This window comes from Helicoverpa armigera, chromosome 6, assembly GCF_030705265.1.
Source record: "Helicoverpa armigera isolate CAAS_96S chromosome 6, ASM3070526v1, whole genome shotgun sequence".
In the NCBI taxonomy this organism is placed as follows: domain Eukaryota; kingdom Metazoa; phylum Arthropoda; class Insecta; order Lepidoptera; family Noctuidae; genus Helicoverpa; species Helicoverpa armigera.
In genome coordinates this window covers 2983243-3008792 of record NC_087125.1, presented here as the reverse complement: position 1 = coordinate 3008792, position 25550 = coordinate 2983243, and the positions used below count along the sequence as shown (strand labels likewise).

At 35.9% G+C, this 25550-nt stretch overlaps 1 protein-coding gene across 6 annotated transcripts in view; it reads right to left on the bottom strand.

The window, feature by feature from the left end:
* Nucleotides 1-4147: 4147 nt before the first annotated feature.
* The window catches only part of Chinmo (Chronologically inappropriate morphogenesis), a 93201-nt gene continuing 71798 nt past the window's right edge, over nucleotides 4148-25550 (bottom strand). For 5 of the 6 annotated variants that reach the window (XM_021341306.3, XM_064035011.1, XM_064035010.1 and 2 more), the window contains exons 3-7: nucleotides 12745-12968; nucleotides 11986-12311; nucleotides 11291-11478; nucleotides 8980-9174; nucleotides 4148-8908 (exon numbers count right to left, since the gene is read on the bottom strand). In XM_021341306.3, the coding sequence (XP_021196981.3) occupies nucleotides 8703-8908; nucleotides 8980-9174; nucleotides 11291-11478; nucleotides 11986-12311; nucleotides 12745-12968 (1139 nt within the window). In that variant the 3' untranslated portion in view covers nucleotides 4148-8702. The remainder of the gene's footprint in view (nucleotides 8909-8979; nucleotides 9175-11290; nucleotides 11479-11985; nucleotides 12312-12744; nucleotides 12969-25550) is intronic. The other variant, XM_049835886.2, reaches the window with a different exon arrangement.

Genomic DNA, 25550 nt, shown 5'->3' with positions numbered 1-25550 from the left:
GGTTGAGGAGGTCAGGCAGGGCAGTCGCTCCTTGTAAAGCACTGGTACTCAGCTACATCCGGTTAGACTGGAAGCCGACCCCAACATAGTTTGGGAAAAAGGCTCGGAGGATGGAGGATTGAATTAGTTTATTCAGTATGAAAGCTTGTTTTCCATCTTCTTGAAAGCATATTTTAGCGGAATTAAAAGACAGACCTCGAATTAATTCCACAATCATCTAATGCGCAGTGCGGATTAAAGATCATCTAGTTAGAGCTCTTGCTAAATGCCCGGGGCTTTATTATTTACGAGTGATACTTCCGTCACTGAAAATTATAATAATTGATATACAATTTAAATGTACTTGTGCATAAACAAAACTATTCAAATTACTTAAGTTTTATTGTAAGCAGGTATTGAGAACTTACCGTAAAAATTATTTCGAATTAAGACAAAAGAAATAAAAAATCTCAAATAAAGAAATACCACCAAAAATAGTATAAAGTCATATTCCTTACATTCCATCATTTTCAAGACATTCTGCATTGTACTTGAAGATTTTTAACTTCGTACATTCACTCATTATCATTCGCTGAATGATAATGAAGAGCATAGTTGATTATGCAATGTAAGCTTTTAAAACTTTTACCCTTAAACCAAACGTCTCAAAACTGGTTCAAATGGCGCTTATCTAAATGGATCTCAATTACGAAAAAAGCGGGAAATGTCAGTGTCTAGTTACCTACTGTGACATTTAGCAGCCTTAAATAAACTTTTAGGTGGCTATATAATTATTGTGTTTACTGACGTTCTGATTAGCATACAATGGGTGTTTTATCAGCATAAAATATGTAAACGGACAGTCGGTTAGCCGTTATGGGGTATCCGGAAGATTGGTCTTGGACTTCGCCTCGCAAATGGCGCCCACCTTATTTGTATGATTTTGTCCTAAACCTTGCACTGGTTTGTTTTAACCGAAGTTTGTTAATGGCCATGACATTATATGCTTTTTCGACTAATGATCGATTATTCCTGTCAGAAGTTAGGTAGGTACATGACAAATGGAGTAGCTTGCTTAGTATAGGTAGTAGGTATCAACTTTCTGATTGTTGCACACGGCATTGTTTATCCATACTGGAATATTCCTTGATTGTATGATATAATTAATGTACCTTTGGTAGAACTACCAATTTGATCTAGTAACAAAATACGAATATTTTCATAGGTAACTCCTTTGACTTATCCTAAATTGTTTCTGAAGCTGAAAGACTTACAGGGAACTAATTCTAAAATAAACAACACACCAGAATAATTTTAGCAACATTTTTTTATTAATTTAAGAATTCCACAATGGAACAAATTTTTCATCAATACAATATCTAGACCTAAGCCAGATAGTAGGATATTGTTGTGGGTACTGTATTCTCGTTTATTTATAATCTATTTTACGCAAAATTTATATTTAGTGCACAAATGGACAATTATAATACCTGTATTAGAATTCTATAGCCCGCTTCGTACATTCAGTTTACAATGGGAAATAGCTAGGAGAAATCTTCAGACAGAGAAGCATGTAACGAGATACACGTAGGTACATACTCGTACATGCAGTTTATTTATTAAGGCAGAGACCTTTTTTGTTTATCTGAACCTATTTCCCATAGTACACGATTTACAATCATAGATGTGATGATATTTAATTAAGTTCGGATACAGGCGCTAGCGGTTGTGAGCAACTTTCGAATACGCCTACGATTATGGTTATAGCAATATTCGATTGCGCACATTAAAATTAGATTTTTAAAAGTTTTGGTAAATTGTCAGTGCTACAACTGGTTTTCATGAATTAAACAATATTTCCGCATATTAACAACATCATCAAATCAGACAGGAAATTGTCTACAATAATATTAATTTTAATACGGATTATTTTAGTTGTCAGTTACCGTTCTCACATACAGCACCATGTATCCGAGCAAAATAAAATACGCTCACAAGAAAATTGCAAGGCTGAAGAATACCCTGTCTTATGATTTTGACAGCTAAACCGCATTGTGTAAGTGGCAAATAAGTTTATTGGCAAAAATCATTTTAATGAAATTTTGTACCTACTAAAATCATTAATATATACCTATTTCTTTAAATGTGATATCATCATGTCGAATAAAGTTTCCAAAACTGAAACAATAATATAGTCCTTTGTTATGACATTAGACTTGTGTGAATGAAGCCTGGTAAATGAAGATATTTAGGTTAAAATTGAATGAGACCAGGAAAAATTCTTCAGCCAGTGCAATACCAATTTACCCGAAGCAAACATAACAGTTAATCACTACGTTTACCACATAAATAACAAAATACGCCAAAATGTTTACCACACTAAAAAAATTCGCTAGAACTCGGCAAGTTATTACCGTTTTACATTTACGCACAAATTAATTTACTAATTACCGGAAAGAGTGACGCGCCCCACATTATTGTAGTAATTAATTCGTATATGGCCTTTAAGACGGCCTTTGAGGAACGCGACACTCTAAAACAAACAAGCATCGCATGTGGTCTAACCATTTGCACGTTATACCCGATGTCGGAGACTGCACTCCTAGTAGGGGATCGCCATCTGCACAGCGCTCTGTCTCCCCAGCCCGCGCAAACCAACATGTTCCAGCTACCCTGCAATCCCCTACTATGAGGACGCTTTGTCATATACCATAGATATATTTATACATTATGATAAGTCTATGTACACTCAACCCGCACCGTTCTCCACTACACCAATCGCTACATTACCCTATTAATATATAGTACAAAAAAATGAAGTCAACTAATAAATTTCTAATGTAAAAATCACAAGTAGTGCTATTCTTACTGTTAAAGAATTATATATTCTTCCATATATATAAAAAAGTCGCTTAAAAAAATCACAGACAATCACTTTTCCTTTACAGACATAGACCACCAAACCGACGACCGTTTTTTTTTCTTTAAGCATTACATCGCTACGTACAAAATCCTACTTAGTTTTACAACCATCCTGGTTTACAATCGATAAGTCACCGTTTTTTAACGTTCTATTATGACCACTTACTTAGATGTTGGCCGTATTGTATACCCTCGCACTCGAATGATAAATATGCAACAAAATGAATGAAAATATACGAATGATATCAACGTCGCACATCCCAACCATCGCTTGCGGGCTGCTGTACATTGTACATCGTTTGTTTTGTACTTTCCACCAAATAACCTACACTAAATTATTTTTACTGATGCCCAAAACACAAAATTTTGGCAACGTTTACATAAAATACGGATACCATTTATTTATTTTTTCCCATTAATTAATTTGTACTGGCAGTAACTTTTTAAGACTTCAGAAATTTGTACTTTAGTTCTTTGCAGACAAGAGTGCTCGTTGCTTTTTTTTAGTTTTTTTTTTTTAATTTTTGCATATTAATAAAAGTTAATATCTCGTACACTTACACAAAGATGACAACAAGAACATAGCTTTAAGTGACACCGAGACTTACCTCATTCGAACATAACAACATGAGAAGGATAAACACGTAAGTATAATATTTTTTATGAAATGTGTTTATTTACAGTCATGAATGACTATAATCATTTGATTTTGAAACATCGAAATTATTCAGAATGTAAGATGAAAAATATTTTAGAGCCAGTATTTTATCATGAAAAGTGAAGTAAATGGAATATAATTATTCAATGATCAAACTCATTTCACACCGTCGCGTCAGTTATCAACCACCTTCCGTTCAGTCCGAGAACTTGTGATTTTACTCTAGTGAGGGAGTGAGCATAATTTAACATCTTACATAATATTTAATGCGAAAGAACATTAAGTTTTTTTTCTTTTCATTATCAAATTCGTAGAGATCCCGAGGTACTCTCGCGATCAATTCAATAATAGTGCACCCTTAAAATATAAAAACATCCAATGATTACTTAAATATTTCCTGTCCAGTTAAGTGCAACTATTTTATGAATATTAGGTACTTAAATGTCAATTCCTTAAATAATGTACTTAAATTTATTTTAATAAACATTAAACACGATGGACGGGTGTAACTTGTCGAAGTCAAATAAATACAAAAATAAATATAGTAAGAGAAAAGGAAATAAAAACAAATAATAAAAACCAAAAAAATAATTTTGTTACATTTTTTTAATTCGCAGAAACCTAACAAACAATAATTTCTCCATTTTTTCTTTCGTCTCCTTAAAACATAGTAACATCTATGAAACACAAAAAAGTAACTGGGAAAAATTAATAATAATAAAAATTACGAATAAAAATTTATACTCCGGAGAGTGAAGGAAGGTACAATTAGATTACGTCGCTGGAGACTTGTGGCCGATCCCCCGCAAGTGTTGTGCTTACAATGAGGTACATCAATGAGATTATTACAACTAGCCTATTTAACACTTACACTACGTTAGACCGCACCCAGCCCGGTCCGAGCTCACGTCGATGTATGTCCTCTTTGAGCATCACACTGAGTTGAGAGCACTCACTACCTTGCAGAGATTCAAATAAACGTGCTTCCTATTACCGACGACTTTACAACTGAATTCCATCCTTATTCATACATTTTTAAAACTATTTGCATAAATTTCAAAAATGTTATGTACCAGCATTTACTAAGAATAAGTATTTAGAAAAATTCTGAAGAGTAATTTATAACATTCACCATTAACATCATAAAATACAATCTGAGGGACAGTTATAGAATATGAAAAATGACTATAATTGAATCCTGAGGTAGTATATTTGTACTTTAAATTTATTATATTTTTTTTTAGTTTTTCACATTACTCTTAAACACTAACATTTTATATTTTTCCATCATATAAAAAATCTACTTAAAAGCTTACTTACGAACTAAATTACATCCTCGAGGTAGATAAACGTACATATAACTAAGAGGCTATGTAGAAAATTACATTCGTAGTTAACACTTGGTCGTCATTACGTACAAGGTTCAGCTTGTGTGCCTCCTGACGCGGAGCTAGAATGTAAGCTGACTACACAGCCCATGTGACGGCAGAGGGTCACCATACCCGTAACAATCTTTGGCTTTACCATCACGACATCTCGCGATTTTATGTACACAAAAAGAGATAAAGAAACTAAAATTAACTTATACAATAATCTTATTATACGAAACTCAAAACGGAACCAATTGATGTGCTTAAACTTAAATGCAGTTTGATCCAGCAATAATGCCTCAGCAAGCAACTAAAGATAAAATAATGATTATACTCAAATTTGACTCGAAATGATATTGTTTAGATCGCTCGCTTGAAGCTGTTGTATGGCGCATTGTTGGATCCAATCGTTCTGCCGGCGCTGAGCCGCTGCCTTCTAGCCAGAGTAACAGCCACATGTACAAGGGAGATCGGCCAAGTCCAATGAAAAAGGGATTGCAAAACACCGACTAAGTGTGAATTTTCCTATCACATCAATTATAACATTACAACTATTAGGGACCACTAGTAACTTGTCCACTAATTAGCGTTAACAATGCGACAACTTAATTTTAAGACGTGTTATCCAATATCCCACATTGTATACTGAATTTTGTACAGTTATAATCACTTGAAATTAATTTTATAATTATAGTCACAAACAATTGTGTGGGACGACACAAACTTGTTGCATAATCAAAATTGACACGTGATGTTATTGTAATCTAAGTTTTGTACCTTATAAAATTTAGAAAGAAGCAAATCCAATTATTGATTTCAAAATAACGAGCCCCAAGTGCCCACCGCTAACATTAGCCACCGTCCATAGACATACTCATAATCCCATCTTTACTTAAACGAAAAAAAGCTAAAAACATGATGCATTAATGCAATTCTCTTTTACGTATCACAAAAACATTAAATGTCAAAAGAAATCACAACTATGAATTTTAAATTCATAAGAGAAAAAAACGAAAAGACAAAAATAGAACAACTTTCTCGTCAATAATGTTAAACATAAATGTCAACAATTTGCAATTGAAGTAGCAAAAAAACATTTTCTTAACAATAATACACTAAATAAAGAATGCCGATAGTAAAATGAAAGATAATAATTTTTATACATTAATTACAAAGGATTCGGTCAACGTAAAGTATAAGTATGTAATTCCCTCCAATCCTTCTACAGACCGTTTCCACCTAGATGTTACTGAAGGCACTGCGTTTGTGATGTTGAACGCGACAGAGCACAACGTTATCGATCATTGTCTTGTATAAGACACAGTGTCACATCGTGCATCGTTGCCAAATAACGCAACCTAAACTAATCGGTTAAATACCACCCTACCAAGTCCAAGAGAGGTCACAGACAAATAAAATTAAAAAAAAGGATTTTTCTGTGCGATAATTCTCAAAAATCGACATTTTCCCCCGGGCGTTCCCCCCAAACCGCTATGTCCATTTTTTCTTATTTTTTCCTTTATTTGCGAACCATAACAACTATTCACTCGCTCATTCATAATGCCCTTCTGAGAAATATTACGTAGAGCTGAGAAATCTAAAATTTTGAAACTTTTTTAACTGTTTTGTTTTTTTTTTAGTTATATGTAGTAAAAAGCAAAGCCTGTGAACTCCTGCCACTATGTACCTTTCCATGACCCAACTTTAAATGATACAGAAATCAATACAGATTTACTCTTAATGTTTTTGGCTATGTTTTTTTTTATTATTTAGAAAAAGAGATTTTCAATAAAAATATCAATTTAAGTATAGTGTACAAATAGATTTTTAAAATAGCCTGTCTATTCGATTCTAAAAATATTCAGATATTTTACTGTATATAGCTTCTACTCGGTCTATTGATACTAATAGTCGACTTTATTCTATTCATATATGTATTATACAAAATTATTCGGACAATGTACTGTAATCGATAAAATTTACTACTTTTATATTTTTCTAACAGGTGTCTCTATTAAAACTATTTCGCTTGAACAATTTGAACTATCTATTGGTTGTATAAGTATAACGGTAAAGTTTGTATGTAATATATGAATAGAACTTTATATTTTATTTGTTTTTCATAACAAAAACAAGGTAACCATTCCAAGAGAACTAAAACGCTGTCTTACAAATGGTACTAAACAACAGAAACTAAATATTAAAAAAGTCACTGAGCCTTTATAAATCATTCTTGTCATAAATATATTCAATAAAACGTGTATCCTAAAATATAAATATAATAATAAATATGAATGCAACCTATTCCTAAATATCAGGAATAAAACACACAGTAGCTACATTCACACTTAACAAAAATAAATAAAATAATACGATGTGAACTTAAAATTGAGGATATTTGGCACAGTACCATCTGCTTTAAGGCCTGTTCAGACATTTGTGATGCTCGCTGCAGCGGGTCCCAAGCCGACTAGCCATGCGGTATTGTCACATCTAACTAATCTAGCTAATTTCCCTACTGCTAAGGATAGCAAAAAGGTGTTATAAATTGTAGATGTAAAGAACATCCATTCAACTAAGGTAATTATATTCTGTCATCATATTACCATAGGAATGGAATTAATGAGTTTTGCTACCCACAGCGTATACATATGAATAGGCCTTTATGTAACAAAAACTATTTATTGCAGCTGAATGTAAACTTGTAGTTTAACACGTGGACGCCGCCGATGCCAACACAACAAAATATAATACAATGACATCGACGAGCGCCCCTACATTTATCATTTAAATAATTATTTTCTTTAAAAAATCTCAACTGGTTGCACTTGAAATGACTAGGAATATAAAAGTAGTAAGTGGCCTTCATATAAATGCACTAAGACGAAAAACAAAATCTTTATATAACGGAATGTTAAAATCGACACCATCCCATTGAAACATATAATTATTTGGTCTCAATAGTAACATCCGCCCAGGCGAGCCTGTTACCAGCGACTATGATGGATTTGTTTACTCATTCATGAATCGAACCTTATATGCAATTCTTTTTAATAACACGATTTGTTTACCTAACTACTTATGTATCTAGGGCAAAATTGTACTTTGTACAAAACTAAAACCGTTCTTCTTGCACTGTACAGTAAAAAACTGCTGAAACTTTACTATTCCGTATATGTTCGCACTTCTTTCCGTCTGTTTTGTTAGCGACAGTGTGGCAAATATGAAAATAATAAATTATACAGCCTGTTTCTATTGTATCACAGATATGTCGAATGCGTAACTAAAATCGTATATATCTAGTCTATTGTCATTATGTTAGGTAATTAATAAAAATAAAAAATAATAATGTAAAAAGAGGTAGTTTTGCCACAGAGTGTCGATACGCGTGTTTCAACCTAGGCCAAGGCGATTTACAACATTCTCCTATTATTTACATACACTTAGCCTATGACCATCAGTCTCAACAACATTTCTAAGATTCCCTAGCTCAGGTATTTAAAAGCTACGTCGCAACTCGACCGAGAGCACAAAATAAATCGTCTATAAAAAGGTAACTCCGTATCGCAGTCGACCGGACGCCGGCGAATGCAAAAAATGAGGTACTCGCGAAACGAGGGTGCGAAGGAGGTACGATATTTTAGAAACACCGGACGCGTACTGAGCAACCATTCAAAGTCACACACTTTAAATTAAGTAACAATTATCGCACAATTCTTAAAAACGTTAAGATCAATTACTGAGGTAGATAGTGTAGGGGCCGGGCGCAGCGGTTACTGCGCGTGGTGCAGCGCGGCGGGCGGCAGGTGCGCGCGGTGCTCGCGCGCGATGTGGCGCCGCACGGTGTTGTTGCGCGTGAAGGTGCGGGAGCAGTGCGGGCACGGCACGCGGATGCCCTGGTGCCGCTGCCGGATGTGCGCGCGCAGGTTGGTCTCGTAGCCGTACAGCCGCTCGCAGTACGGGCACTTCAGCTTCTTGCCTGCACACACACGGAACATCAGTATCCGCTCGGCCGCCGCTGAGGCTAGCCAGCTGTATGGCGATGCTCACCGTCGGCAGTGGCGATGCCGCCGGACTTGCTGGTGATGAGCTTGGTGGGCCAGATGTCGGGACTGGGCTTGGGCGGCACGGGCGACGTCTCCATGGGCTTGTCGTGGTAGTTGGCGTTGGGCAGCGAGGTGGCCGGCGGCGGCGAGTTGTTGTATCCGGGCGGTTGGTAGTCGTTCTCGCTCTTTATCCGTAAATCTGAAAATTATTATTTTATTTGTACTTTCCTTCATACATACACTATTTTGCAAAAAAGTAGGCACCTAAGCGAAATCTTGGTTTTAAGGACTTCACGTGAATTTCAAAGGGTTTTAATGACTGTAATATGTTACTAGTATAAAAAGGGTTAGCCAAGCATGCGTGAGTGAATTCTAAATTTGAATTTTGTGGATTTGCTAAGAAACTGGTTACACGTTGTTTTTTACTAATTCTTGGTAGAAAGTTCGTTGGCGTTTTGAAAAATTTTTGACGTGATTTTCAGACAACTGATAATGCAGTTTTAATTAACGATTAATGTACCTTTCTGCTACATCAAAACATTTTTTAAGAACTATGCGTATTTGATAAAATTTTTACCTGCTCTAAATGGTCTATACTAATTATTGATGGCAATGTTAAGAGTTTCGGTATTTTTGTGTAAAGCGTTCTATTGTTTAGATATTATACCCACGAGGTTTAAAATATCCCTTTCTCATAAATAAACACAATTTAGATGAGTATCAGTACCTTGGGTTGCGACAATACCAATTTAAAATTAGTAGTACCGATCACAATTCGTCTTCTATCAGTCTTTGACATTAAAAAAATACAAATTTAGGGATAAATGCAAAAATAACTATATCGAAAATAATGAGCAGGGTTAAAGCTATCTAAAAAGTAAAATTATTGCCGTGTGGAAGCTCTCGATAACTCATAACTCAATAAAATAGGTGTTGGGTTACGAAACAATGATTTGGCTGAAAGGAAGTCATGAATTCAAAATTATTGACTAAACGTATGTTTCTCATAAACTGATCGTAGATACCAGAAAACCTCGGTGCAGTCAGGGTTTATTTAATTAAATCTCCGTGGGCTGAAGAGCCACTTTTTGAACGCTCAGAACTCACAGATCTTCAGAGGTCTACGGGGTTTCCCAAGAGGCCAGGTTATTTAAAAATCAATGATTACGACGCCTTAAGGTCTCGTGCTCACAGTTCTCTTGCCTTCAGTCAAGATTTTTCAAAATATCAAATCTGACAGAAGACGAATTGTCATCGGCACTACTAACTTCAAGTTGATTTTATCGCAGGCCAAGGTACCGATAATCCTCTAGATCGTGTTTATTAATGACAAAAGGGATATTTTAAATCACGTGATTACAGTATCTAAAGAGTAGGACGGTTCACACAAAAATACCAAAATCTTCACATTGCCATCGAACATCAGAATAGACCATTTGGAAAAGGTGACAATTTTTTTAAATGTGCACAGTTTTTAAAAATGTTTTGCTGTTACAGAAAAGTACATTAATCACTTATTAAAACTCCATTATCAATTTTCTGAAAATCACATTGAAAACTTTTCAAAACGCCGACGAACTTTCTACTAGGAATTAGTCCCAAACAGGGTGTAACCACTTTTTTAGCAATTCTCCTTAATTCAAATTTAGAATACACTCTTACGCATGCCTTTTGATGCTAGCAACATATTCCAGTCATTAAAACCTTTTAAAATACACATAAATTCGTTAAAACCAAGATTTCGCATAGGTGCCCTTGCTTTTTTTGCAAAAGAGTTTATTTGTACACGACTAATCGTCCTACGCTATCTACAATACAAATCGAAAACAGACTACAGCGGCATGCGAATTCAAAAGCGATGTATTTTCTGGCGAGGAATTATCTTGGGGAGGGGGTCTTATAAGACACCTAATAACATCCTTTGGATGTACAAAAGATATCAAAACATTTCTCAAGTTAATGAATACTATACGTCCCCCAATGCCTTCGCCAGGCGTGCTGATTATGGAAGATGATGATGAATGATAATGAAATTAGAGTGATAAGCAATGCCATCATCGGAACCAGGTCAATATTCAGCAATTGATGTTAATGATCTGACGAAAAGTGAAAAGCTGTTAACAGTAGAGGCGTAAGGACCTTTGAGACAAAAAATGTTCAACCATTGAATTTTTTTGATTTCGCCGTAGTTAAGTAGGTACATTAGAAATTATTAGTTTGATTCGAACGGTTCTAATGTATTTGACCAGGTCTTAAACAAAACGTTCCCGTCTTCCAAATCACCACGCAAATACACTAAGTGTTGTAAAACATACCTTCAGCACCTTGGTCATTGTTGAGTCGTTCGGGCATGTCGTCGGCGTTGGCGCGCTCGTAGCCGTTGTTCTTGGGCGGCGCGGGCGCGGGCAGCGCGTCGGCGTCCTCGTAGCGCGCGGCGCCGGGCGACGAGCGCGTGTCCGGCTCGTCCGCCACGCTGCCGCAGTGCGACGACGACGAGCTTTGCCTGCAACAGCGCTAAGCTTCACATGCCTATTCACGGATCGGCTCTTGTTTGTTGTTCTTCTAACCTTAGCCAAATTAAATAAAACGGTTGTAAGCACATTTGTATGCTAATGACGATATGTTTGGTTTTCTTGCCGATTCCAAAATTTCAAATTAAAATGTCGGAACCATTTTGACAAACGAATGTGTGGTATTCGTTCAGCACCAACGTGGGAAACTGTCAGCCACTGTCGGAACGTACGAAAAAGCAATTAGATAAACATTAAGTCCATTGATAGCAATGAACGCAGTGTATACTATTCGCGATGTGTCATTTCTAGGTCGAGTTTGATTACTGCATTTATCACCCATACAAACTGGAACATATTGACCTATTCCAATAATAAATGCGAAGAAGTTTAACGTACATCATCAGAAAAAAATCCTCGTAAGCACGACAAATTATAAATTTAGACGGCAGAACACTCAGTGTAATCATATTGAATGGTGGGTGTCCCTTAGTATTCACCTGTAATTCCTAGCGTGTGGGCTCTGAGACGGCGAGGGCTTGGGCGGCGCGGGGCGGCGGTGGCCGGCCGCGTGCATGGGCAGGTGCGCCGGCGGCGCGTAGCGGCCCATGCTGCCGCTGCCGTGCATCGGCATGCCGTACTGCGGCATGATCGGAGCGAACGTGGCTGTGTGCGAAGATGGCGCAGCTGACTCCTGCACCTCACAATTTCCTGACCCTGACACCGGACTGGTTTTGATGCGTGCCTGATGGCGGTCTCCAGAGTTCTGCTGAGTTTGCTGCTTCACCCAAGCGTCCTGAGACATTTCCATCGACAGGCCTTTGACCTGGAAACATAACATTGTAAATAAGAATCAGGTTTTGATCAAACACTTGTGTCAATTTGCGTGTATTTATATGATAATAGCATTGACGTATATTGTAAACAACGTCCAGATGTGTAACTTTGGCCTTAGCGCATTGTGTGCAATTCGTAAGCACCGAATGTGCCTCGGCTTAAAAATATTTACACTATGACTCTGTTGATATCATATTATTATGAAAGATTAACTTTAGTATGGATGCATATTAAATTATTTTTCAGTACTAACAACTGAGTGGACTTTCCCGATTCGCATTTTCTAAATAATTTGCCTGTAACAGTAGAATTCCCGAAGAAATTCAGAAGACATACCCAAATGAAACAGTAGTCCTAGGGTACCTATTCTAATAATAAATTATTTGTGGTGTACAGTTTGGGCAGTGTTATGTGAAACGTACCTGCAAGTTCTCTCCACTCTTGAGGAAGCTGGAGAGCGCGTCCTGGCTGACGTGCACCTCGCCTTTGTACATGAACTCGAGCAGCGCCTGCATGTTGTCGGCCGTGGTGGCCTCCAGGATGACGTAACACGCGCCCGCATGGCTCGGCGGCGCCGTGTCGAACAACTCCTGGAAGTGCTTACTGCATGCTGCCAGGATCACCTTGTGAGCTTTGAATTGGCGTCCTGGAACAAGTCGGGTTTGCTGTTAGTTTTACATTTTTAGAAGACAGAGATGTTTTAGGAAATCACATAATTTATCAACCAGATATGTTAGGAATGTTTTCGTCTTACTTATAAATAAATTGGAGATCAGAAAACGTAACGGGATTGTTCATGCTACACAGCCTAGACATAACTCACTAAAATCTGAAAAACCAATCAAAGAAAATAAACAGTCCAATTCAAAGAATCAAAAACGGGAGAGCTGGTATTTGATGAATCTTCACTAATCCTGATGACCCTATTGTCTATTTTTATATATTTGAATATATTAAACATCGTAAGTCCCAGCCCACGCGATGCAATAAACAATAAACAAAAGTCAAGGTAGCTAGTCCCAGAGTAATTCTGAGAAGCGTACGAGGGGAACATCTTTACACCGTGTACTGTACAGACCGAATGATCAATTTATTTTTGTGTTAAATCTAGCTTATCAGCCCCTTTCGTTTTCACATTTATGTTCTTTTTTTAAAGTAATTCACATTGCTGTGACAAAGTGTATACTTTGTTTAAAGAAAGTTTTCAAAGTATTTATAGTGGCATCTGCTCTTGGCCTACTGAAGTTAAAATAGGTCGAGTACGATTATGATGTATTTTTAATCTGAGATTATTAATGAATCTTGATGAGGACTATTTTAATTTTTCATAGATTTATAACATGGTTAATTGCAGCGATTTGTCTCCTTGTTTAGCATGGCCAGAAGAATAAAAAAATATTGAGCGCAGACGCACTGCTGTAACAATCAACAAACACTTCATAGGTAGGTATTCTCTCTTCATAACCATAGTAATTGTTTCACCGTTATAAACATAGATGGCGTTACTATAACGTAACTATTTTTTACTAACTCTTCAAACGGAACACGTTGTTTGTTTTCAACGCTTTTCTTATAGGTTTCTTTCTAATTTACGATTTCGTTTGAAAATCTAGTAAATTATGTATTTTCGGGCTTAACGATTGTTTCTCAAGGTTAAATTGGATGTAATAATATTTACTCAAGTGTTATTGGAATGCTACAGGGCTCGATATTAGGATCCCGAACATTCATGGATTGATTATTAGCTATAGTTTTTATCAGTGTTTTTACTATTGTGTCGATATAGGCCACGCGTATCCGCCGGGCGCACTATAGATAGCCGGAGTACTTATACCATTACGTCATTACTCACGGAGCGCGGAACAAAATACGGTTAGCCTTGGACCCGCGGTCGTATGCGCTGGGGAAGGCCGGCCACACGCACTCTGATTAACCGACGATCGATAGTAGCCAGCGTTTGTAGTTACAACTTTGCATTTTTTATGACGATTATTATTTTTACGTAGGGTTTTGAGGAAAATCGACTAAAGTAATATTTAACTGACTATCACGTTATAACATTCAATGAATGCATGAAAGAGGACTTATTACAAATATTTTCTTGGAATTCGTATCCGTTACTTCAACACTGGCTAATTACCCACTTAGATTAAATGGTACTAATATTATCTAACCAAATAGTTGCTAATTCAACAAATAGTAAAAATTCGCATACAAAGAACGCACATTAACGTCTGCTTGCATATTCATAAACTAATGTAGGTTTAATGGTATTCGCTAAGCTTTTTTTAGCATACACGACCTTCAATCACTGGTTTTAAATGGCGTTTACATTCCTTTGTTTATTTTTTTCCAAATTTAACAATTTATATTTAATTGGCGTTAAGATAAAATGCGTATTTCCAACATAGTTTTGTCTACTTAAATGTTGAAAATTGTATAGGTATGTTATTCATTTCCTTTATTATCATACGAAACCAGTAATGATTAGGGTTAGTTCTGCTCACTATTAGTGGAACTATTATTCTGCTTACGTTACTCAATTGATAAAAATAGAATAATGTTTATATTATGTCTACTTTTAACTGTATTTTTGTAGATCATTCTGTAGTTATTTGACTTATAAATTGAACTAAAATCCAATAATCCATTTAATAAAACAGCTACAAAAAGATCCTTGTGAATTTATGATTCAAACATTAAATATTCTGGGTCTTTCCATTTTCCTCTGAAACAGTAACGGAACAATAGTTTGCTGTGAATTAATGATTTGCCTCAACGGAGTGGGGTGATAACGTGCTGAAACGCACGTGTGTATGCCTACCGTAAAAGGAGTTATTACGCATTCACTATAGTAATGTTGGAGTAGTGTGATCCCAATAAAACCACAACTTTTTTTTGTTTCAGAGTCTATAATGATCAGGAATTTCCGATGGGTTTCACAGTACGTTTTAAAAAATAAATATTCTCATAACCTTTTAGGAAATATAAAATATACCATTACTTTGACGATGTAAAATGCAAAATCTTTTAATAGCTTTGTAGACTTTTACCAATTTAATTATTTTTTTATTTGGAGCAATTAGCATCAAAATCTATGAAAAATAATATTTCAAAGCAACAATATTTTATTTCATTCAGTCTTTTTCGATAAAATCGCAAGCTTGCAACCAGCCTACGGCCGAGGCACAGCGTTGCACGACCGATTCGCTTCTACAGACCACGCCCACGGATTTATTTCAAATACTTCCTCGTTCTTCGACCTATTTTGTTACATTTTTATAGTGGTAGTACCTACTTGTTTTAACAAATAAACACTTTTAGAATAATATTTTTTTATAGCGTAAATATACTTTATAATACAAAGAATTTATAAATAAAACAATTGAAAAGAAAATTAAACTTTTGTTCTAAAGAAAAACAGTGCTACGAAAATCTAGACTACCTAGGTACTACGAGCGCTACGAGTTTTGCTACAAAGTTTCGTAGCATTTTGCTACATTTTGTTGAATGAAGTAAAATTATTTTCGTACTTATCAATCCTCATATACATAATCAATCGGAATGAGTTTTTTAGAATAACTACTTAGTAACAATGTTTAAATGGAATTTTGTACATTTACACAACTTTCATTTTTTACATTTACGTTGATGATGTCGACGGTGCATGATGGTATTAGCAATAAGATGGCAACAACGTACAAAGATGCGTATCGACTACTATTTTATTATCCCACTCACAGCGAAACATATTCGTTATAGTTGTGATTTGTAACTACAAGTTTTAATATTGGAATTGATAAACAAAATAAATGTTTTTCTCACATAATGTGTTGTTTTTTGATAATTGTCTTTTTAGATACTTATTATGTTATAATTTATTCGTAATAAAAAAAAGGTTTACAGTCCATTCATTACGTCTATACTTTAATAAGCTAATTATGGTACTAAAGAACTTACACTTTTCAAGTCAATTAACTTCTCAAAACCCCGAGTTCTTTTAAATTTATTTGTAATTTTCTCTCTCATTTATAATTTTCAATAAATCCAATCCACACTCTTATCATAACTCTCTGCATGAGCTAAAAATGACATAGCATTCTGACTTCCGTTAAAGAAAGATTTACAAAAATCTTAACAAATAGAATACATGGCTACTCAAGTTACGCAAGCATTACTTGTTAAAAAACTAGGTATGGTACCAATCTATCATTAATCCTATCTGCGAATACGCGCTGTAATCTGTTATCAGAGAGGTACCTTCGAGCCCTGCGCATGATTTGATATGAAGCCACGTTATATAAGTTTACACGGAAACATCCGTTTAACAATGAAAACGAAACTACTGCTTTTTAATATTACAAACCAATAGTTTCCTACGTAAGTAAGCCCATGTTATGGCTAGTATGTATATAGGTATATTTTGCACAGATTATCAATAATGGTCATTACCATTTATTATAGGCATTTATATTTATATGTCTATCCTACACCCCAACCTGAAAAGTCAAGGAAATATTATACATATGTTCATTACCAACCTATGTAGTGTTTACAAAAAGATAACATAAATAATAAATAATATGTAATTTATGTAAATTGACGGATCATGTCGTTAACACCGTAAGTACCAACAAAATGCTTAACCTTGAAGGATTTTGTATGGGTATTTGTGAACAAAGTTGTTTACTATAAATGTTGTTTTAATAGTAATACATAAATGCAAAATTAAAATACATCGACAATCGTACATAGTGTTTAAAAGCAAATATATGAGAGATATAAGTTTAAGTATTAAACTCTTTGTACCTTTGTACATCTTTGAATATTAATTGAAAAATCCCTTCAAAGCGTCTCTTCATGTTCTGCACCTATAAATAAAATTGTTCCTCAATCTAATTTCACGCTTTCAAGAAACGTAAAGCTCATCATCAACGCATAAACCACTGCAGTTTCACAACGCGCATGCGCCCACCGCTGCGCCCGCGCCGTCGCGGCTTTAACGAGGAAATGAGCGAACGACATTGGTCGCTCGCGCAACTTGCAACACCACTGACATTGGCCCCATTTCGGGACCTACAAACGTTATCGTGCATGTGTGCATGCTACCGACGTTATATTTTTACGTTATGATAATTCGAACTATATTTGTGGGTCTGTTTTTTTTTTTTTATATTTCAGTTCTTTGAATAAATATTTCATTGAAAAGAATTATCGCATTGTAAACGAGGTCCTGAATGAACAAAATTTTAAATTCTGAAAACTATGTTCGTGAAAGGTTAGGTTGCGTAGAATAGTACCTTTTTTCTTATCGTTTCTGAACTGATTAGATGATTAATCTGTTTATTTGTAATCAAAACCTCAAATAGCCCGTTGCAAAATTAAATAATCTACGAAATAGCGGGCCGAAAACGTGTCACTTAGTTTATAATAATAACTCATTGAATTTTATCGCACTAGCTTATATACTAGTCCGGTGCGTCCCAATTCCGTCGAGTGTTAACCCAAACATGCTGTTCTCATCATTTGAGGGCCCCTGTGACCATACGACATTGCAACGCGGAGCGTGGCGTAAATAGGTCACCAGCGACTGAATAGATTATAAGGATGGTTACGAGTCGTTCTTTTATGTAGAACACCTTTAAAAATTCAATGATATCATACAATTTTCAATGACACACGTTATTGATCTAATTGTAACGTATTTGTGTTGTGACATTACAATGAGCTAGTTAGAATATTTGTTTATTCGTAGACTACACTAGTCTTGAATGAATTCTATGAGTTTGACACATATTATTTTTCGTGAAGCACGTTTAACTGCCAAAACGGGATAACAATTGATTGAAGACGTAACAATAATGTTATACAACCGATAAAAAGAAATTTGGACATTTACGAAACAATAAAGTCATGTCCTTTTATAGATCGTAAATGTCTACTGGCGAACTCGGACTTTCCCATACGGATACGTCCCTAAAGATTCAGACAACTTAAAATTCTTATCAACTTGAGTGATGGGAAATGATAACTTGTTCATAAATCCTATCATACATAGCGAGTGTGACATCCATATTTTGTCAATCACAGATCTTAATTCTAATTACAAATGTAGCATTTTTAAAATTATAGGAGTTTTTCAAAACAATGGAATTATGTCTATACATATGTGCAGGTCTGATGTAGTTATTCAAATTATCGGTTTTTTAGGTTTAAAATCCAAGAAATCAGAGTAACGTTTTTTGCTTCAATGAATGATAAATGTTGATAAGTCAATCTTAATTTATCCACAAATGACGAAAATTTTGTAAGAATTCATAATCGAACTAATATTAAAAAGCAGGACGAAAAAAAAGACAAAAATAGCACAAACATCTGCGATTTCCCCAACATCCGGGAGCGAAAGCCGAAAATTCGGAGCGAATGCGAAATCAAATTGAAAATTGAGTTCCCCACCCGTAGATATAAGCTCCAAAGCCCGGATGCAAGTGAAAACGACATCACAGGGGGAGGACGACTAACCCCATTCCACTCGCACGCACACATACACAGTGTACATGACAACGCATCCCACCCGCTGGGTGTGCCTCCCAAATTCAAGGTCGGCGCGGGAGGCACGCAGGGTCGCGGGAGCGAGACAGAGACACGCACCCCCACTGAAAGTGCAAGTGAATGCGTGAGAGAAAATCAATCTTGCACGGAGTGGGGGCGGCTGGAAAACTAGGTGAACCGCTTCGGACGTTCGGTTTTTGTGCGTGTGCTGATTGTTAATAGCACTGCAATTACAATTTTGGGATACGTTTTAGGCTTAGGTCGTTTAGTGTTTGGATCGATAGTAGCATTGTGTTCGTAGATAACTATAAGACCGTTATGTTGAAAGCAGTCATAAAAAGGCTGTGGTTTAAAGGCCTAGATTTTGAGAATTATGTAGCACAAAATACCGCTCTATCTATCACTCATTTGAGGTATTATAGGCTTTCAAAAACGTACGAAGACTTCCCAGAACACAAAGACAGAAGTCTGTCATATGATATCTGAAAGTGGACGTTTCTGTACAAGTAGTACAAGAAAATCTTTTTCAAATTACCTTATAATATTTAAGGAACACTAAAATCTTTCATACATTTTACCATAGTTTTATGCGTAAGTATGTAAAATAAACTTATGAACCGTATATTAATTAGTACAGAAGTTTAAAGCCTAAACCTAAAGCTATGGAAAATGTGTGGCTGAACAGAAAATTTACGGAATACCGACCCTTGCTGCACACGATCGATCTCTTTGATTAACGAAACCGCTCAATCATCATGAATGAACAATTTTGGCAAAGGTAAATTTAACCCTTCCGCCGCATCCCTCACAAATCAATATAGGGGTACATGCGTCGGGGGTAGAAATTAGGCCTACACTAAATATGCACAACTATACAGGAGATTCCAGGGCCCACTAAGGGTGGCTTGACGTGTATAATGCACTCAAGTATAGACTGCGGGGGACGGGGCGCTCGCTGCGGTATTAGGGAGGGGGGAGACCTTACTCCCCCATCCTGATGTTTGGCCGACCGCAGCAACACCTTGATTTTTAGACCAAACCTGCGTGATCAAGTTTTTTTACCTATACATATATTTTATACTGGTTTGCGAGTTATGCCTTGTTAGTTTTTTTATAGGTTTGTTTTTATTACGCACACTAGTTAGCCCATTTTTATTTATGTTTATAACAGTGAAGTAGAAAAAAATTACGAAATTACTTTTGAGTTCTTCGTGCGTAAAAATGTTTAAAGTTGTGGGCGCGTACGCAGATCGTAACTTATCTAAATAGATCATCATTCATGCTCGTTGTTCCAAGCTCAAACAGATTCAATAAAACAATTCCGTCTATTTTTATGTTTTTGTTCCTGGAGATTCTTCAACGAGTAATAATATACATTCCCAATATCTAGGTACTTAGATGAAATCATAGTGTTTGTGTATCACACAACATAAAGAATAATATGTAGGTACTGCTGTCTAAGCTAACCTTTTCTCTCTACTTATAATATATGTAAATTGGAAGAATGTACGTATAGAGAGCTTAATGTAGTGACGAGCTCCGAGTTCTGTGACAGATTTATGATCATAAATCGATGTCTGCTGCGGAAAGTATGTTTTCAATGTAAAATGTACACACCTAAACATGTAACTATTTAGGGATAATGAGCAACGAGATCCATTTTACCCATTTGAACATCCATAGCCTCTATCGGAATATTACAATGCCAGTGCAACCATGTTCTGTACTGCTTTAATAAATATCATTACAAAATCCATGTGAAGACAAAAAATCGATGCTACTATTGGAACAGCGCTATAAATACCGTTCCCACAACACGTAAAACTGAACAGTGGCGGGTCTTATCAAGTATTCAAGAACCAAAACTGTAACCTTAACTGTTACCGTTGCCAGTGATATAAGGATGTCAATAAAATCACTAAGTAATGGCCTCACTGCCTTAGTTGCGGAATAAAATCTGAACAATATGTGATTGTTTTTTAAAATATACAGATATCTCCGGAGTGGTTCCGCCAGGTTTTTCTTTCACTTAATAGCGATGTTGCTTTATTATTTTATACGTAATAATAATCAAATCGAATACTTTATCAGTAGGTATCTCTAAGTAGAATAACGCCGTTCTATTTCAATACATTATCAACCTATACGTATATCTTGCATTCGAATATTTTTGTTCAGCTGTTGTCGAAAACGATATCACAATACTTTATCACGTTTCTATGATAAATGATAGGTAGACATGCCTATCTATGATAAAATTAATTTCAATATTGCTAACGTTGTACTTATAAATCGCTAACGCAGATATCTATAATGCATTTCTGTTATTATAAAATACACAATATTACTATTTTTGATATTTATCTGAGGCAATGTAGGTAATAATATTCATACTGGTACGAGTAGTATAGCAACGTTATCCTTACAAATACTTAGACCAGATGGTTGGGTCGTAAACCAAAGGTTTTGCCGCCAGCAGTCAACATAAAACAGTTCGAGCGTAAATTTGAATAAATGCAAGCTCAATTCACACCAGAGGGAGAAACCATAAAAATGATGCAAAAAGAATCCCCGATCCCTCTGTCCACCCACGCGGTGACGCACTGAGAGTCTACGCTACGCTATTTTAATTCCTAATGAAAACGACGCAAATCTTCATGAATGGTAAGTGTATGTATAAATAAAGCATTAATCAATACAGTCACCGTTTAGACCTCAGCAGTACATCTGCACTGAAAATGTCCGAAAGCAACATTTTACCTAAAATCGATTTCAACCCAACTCAGAGCTGAAAATTGAAGTTTCAACATCAAAATTAGTAAGTATTGGAAACTTGTCCAGTTGGAACACTGAACACAGTAGTTTCGGTGCCCGTAGCTGAAAAACAGAGACAGAAGGAGGGTGGGTATTCCGGGGGCTGTCTGGGGGGTTGGGTGGCTCGCGACACATATACCGGCTCGGTCGATAAGGAAAGCGGGCCGAGTCGATGCGTTCCGCATAGGCTTTGAAAACGCAGTGAATTCGACTGTTAAAATTCGATGGGCTTTTGCTTGAATTTAAGTGAGTGAGGTTCTTTGAAATTTTCCTTAGCTTTCTCTTTTACAATATGCATGTACAGGACTGTTGTCTGCTTAATTTAAGAAATAATAAAACTGCCGGAAAATGAAAAAACATTTCTATGCTAAAGCGTATATTTCGTTCTGCTTGTACTTTTGGTTTTCTTTCAATACCCAATACCAATTTTCTAATTTGTTTTTATTTTTTTTGAGAATATTGTGTGGCGTTTGATAAATAAAGCTCTTAAATTATATGTTGTCATATAAATTGTTTGCTTAGTTACGTGTTAATTAGTGACACCATAGCAGCGTAAACAGTACTGCAAGGACCGTGTGAAGTACTTCCAGAATAACGAGGGCACGGACCAGTCATGCAGAAAACGAGAATCATCCCCCTTAACTCGAAAGGTAAGTGGCAGAAGATATCCAGGCTGTACCACAGATTATATAATAGTTACTACGTAACAGATAAATCACTCCATACAAAAAAGTCCATACCTACTGTTATAAGCACCTACAAGTTCCCAAACTACCTACAAATTCATAGCTGCGTTAGAAAATAAACCTTAAAAACTCCAGCGCTCGATTGTTATTTCAATGCGATAGCGCACAGTTCAGTGACCGCGACCGTGCCGACAGCGAGCGTAGGGTTGCCTCTTACAATTAAATAGGGAACAAAGTTACGCTTATTTGTAACTGTCTTCCCGAATCAATGGAGGTGCCCAACTACTTTTCGAGCACAGAACACGCAAGTATTCTATATTTACCTACCTATTACCCCTGGCACAACACCGCTGACCGCTGATACATACCTACTTACCCAAAATTGGTTTCTGCGCAGCGATATATGCAATGTTCCAAGCCACCATTTAGTTGGACGAAAACTATACCTACTTTTACTCGAAATGTTTTTAGCTACAAAACTCGGTAATCATTGCATGTGCATATATATATATAACTAAGTATAAGGTATAAGTATCTATAATTTAAGTACCCATCTAAAGTAAGTCGCTTATTTTTAAAATGACAAAGAAGATAAGTATTTTTACTTAAAAAATAGAAACCTATGTATATTCATACATAGGTATGAAATATTTCTAAATGCCTATACATATATAATAGGAAACCTTTATATTTTCCTAAAATAGTCACATATACACCTACACAAATCAAAATAGTTCTTCAGTTTATTAGATAATTTTAAAAACCAAATAAAAAATAAACAATAACTGATCTGTCTACATCTCTAGGTAAACGGAAAAACGAAAGCGTTATATTTTTTCTTTTACTTGATCTGCAACTCAGCACAGCACATAACTGGCCAGAGGTCGTCATGTTCACAAATAAAAATAATAAACATAAATCGCGCGCGTCGCGAGCGACTGTCGAAAGCCCTGTGCCGCGTGGGGCTACCGGTAACCCAGCGAGCGGTAGGCATTTATCGCGCGCTAGTACGTCGAGTGACAGAGGCCTGGCTGTACGAGAATCTCCAGAGATTTTGTTATTTATATATCCACATCTTCACCAATTCTGACAATATTTACATGGTATTGTTTCGTCATTTGTGTTATTATATTTACTCCTTGTTTATTTCTGATTTTTATAAGGATTTTAAAATCTACCTACAACTTTGACATCGGGACAAGTACCTACAATTTACACTCGTCACTCGACGCGCTATTTTTTGTAGGTACTTATTTATTATAAGGTTCGGCATTCACGTGCTGAATTACTAAACCGGTTATATAAAACAAGTTTACATCTTTTTTCGTCGACATTATTGTAGGCATAATTTTGGTTATATCTGTCTTGTAGACATTTCAAATGATTTGAAACTGTATAAGCTTCAACTTCAATGGTTACATGCTGAAGTTTGGCCTAAGTATGTAGAGTAATTTGTCAGGGTTAAGGGTCCTTAAATTGCTTGTTCAGTGACAAATTACCACGCTCCATAATATCTCGTGTAGTCTTCTCCTTAAGTCGACTCTCTCGAGTTGCAGGGGAGGCAAAAATTTCCTGTTGTTTACAAACGCCTTTTATTTATATTTGAACTGCAAGGTTCCTTTCTTTTTAAAGTGTAATTAGAAGTAGAGCGGTGGGATTTTTTGAATGTGAATATACTGTCGTCGTTTTACTGAAATGACGGCACAGAGTAAAATCATTGAAAAAGTAGGACTTGCGACATTGAAAGCAAACGAGCAATTCACGTTACTGCAAATTGGTACGTTAAAACTACAATGTCTGAGAGGAGACGCTTAAACTACAAGCCTTCCATTTTGGCAATGCCATGAGTGCAAACTTCCTACCCCCCCCTCCCAATTCTCACGCACCGGGGAGACTCGCCCCTCTCTTGCCCCTCCCTCTTGCGTCTAGCACTTGTTCGGTACGACCTCGAAAACTTAGGCCCAAAGTTGGCGTATGTAATATTAGTGACGGAGAAATAGAAGCCTCTATTTTTCATGTGTGGGTGGTTCAATCCCTTAGGGTAAAATGAATTTTAAAGGATAAAAGTATAGCCTAGGTTTTGTTACCTACCCCCCTTTGAAGTTGGACTTATCAAATAAAAGTTAGAATTTATCGCAAAAGACCATTCATAAAACGCTTCATTAATATGACATTATAAACAATATCACCTTGAAAACTCCAAACAATATTTTGTCATGTTACATAAGCCCAAGTACATATCTACGAACTTGAAATTGTTTCGAAAACCTGGATTCTTGATAAAAATTACCAACGAAGCCTAACAAAGTATTAACCCCCGCGCAAAGTAACGTGAGTTATTCCACAAAAACGTGTTGCAATTACAACATCATTGTTAAGTTTAAGGCCAGCTGTCTCTTTGTTAAACTTGATGAATTTTTATTCGATCTTTTCAGAATACATATTTGAATTTTTTACTTAGTCCTACAATGGTTCATTATGCTGAAGAATTTCTGTCATATTATGATTTAGGTTATTTTAGGTGAATACTGCTGTGATATTTACATACGTAAGGTTGCTTTAATATCTGGAAATGTTGACTACCTATGTGTATTGTGATATACATACTAGGGTTATCAGTCTTAACTTGCTTTGAACAATTCAAATAATATGTTTAAACTTTTTGTATTTATGGCGTAATCTTTTTATTTACAGTTTTGTCTCCTAAAGTATCAACTAATGCATAAACGATTTAAAAGATAGTAGATGTTATTGGCTTCATAAAAACACCGTGAAAAAAAAGCATATATTTTTTTCATAATAGTTCAGCTTGTTAACAACCCATCATTATCAAAATGTACGAAGTGAAACAACTTCACAGTTTTGGCAGTTGGACGGAGTAGCGGAAGAAAGACGTGCGCGTTATATTAACAACCAAATTTGAATAAATATATTAGGTACCTGAACAACGCCATGCTTGCACGACTAGCATTTCGATTTATGAACGTATAATTACAGAGTTGAAACTGAAGCTGAAAGCGTTATTATAAATATTAAAGCCGATATTTACATACCTTTCTTGTCAATATATTTAATACTAGCCACCCGCTCCGGCTTCGCTCGGGATAACAGTATTTGCCCACTATTTAATGTATGTAATTATACATATAAACCTTCCTCTTTAATCACTCTATCTA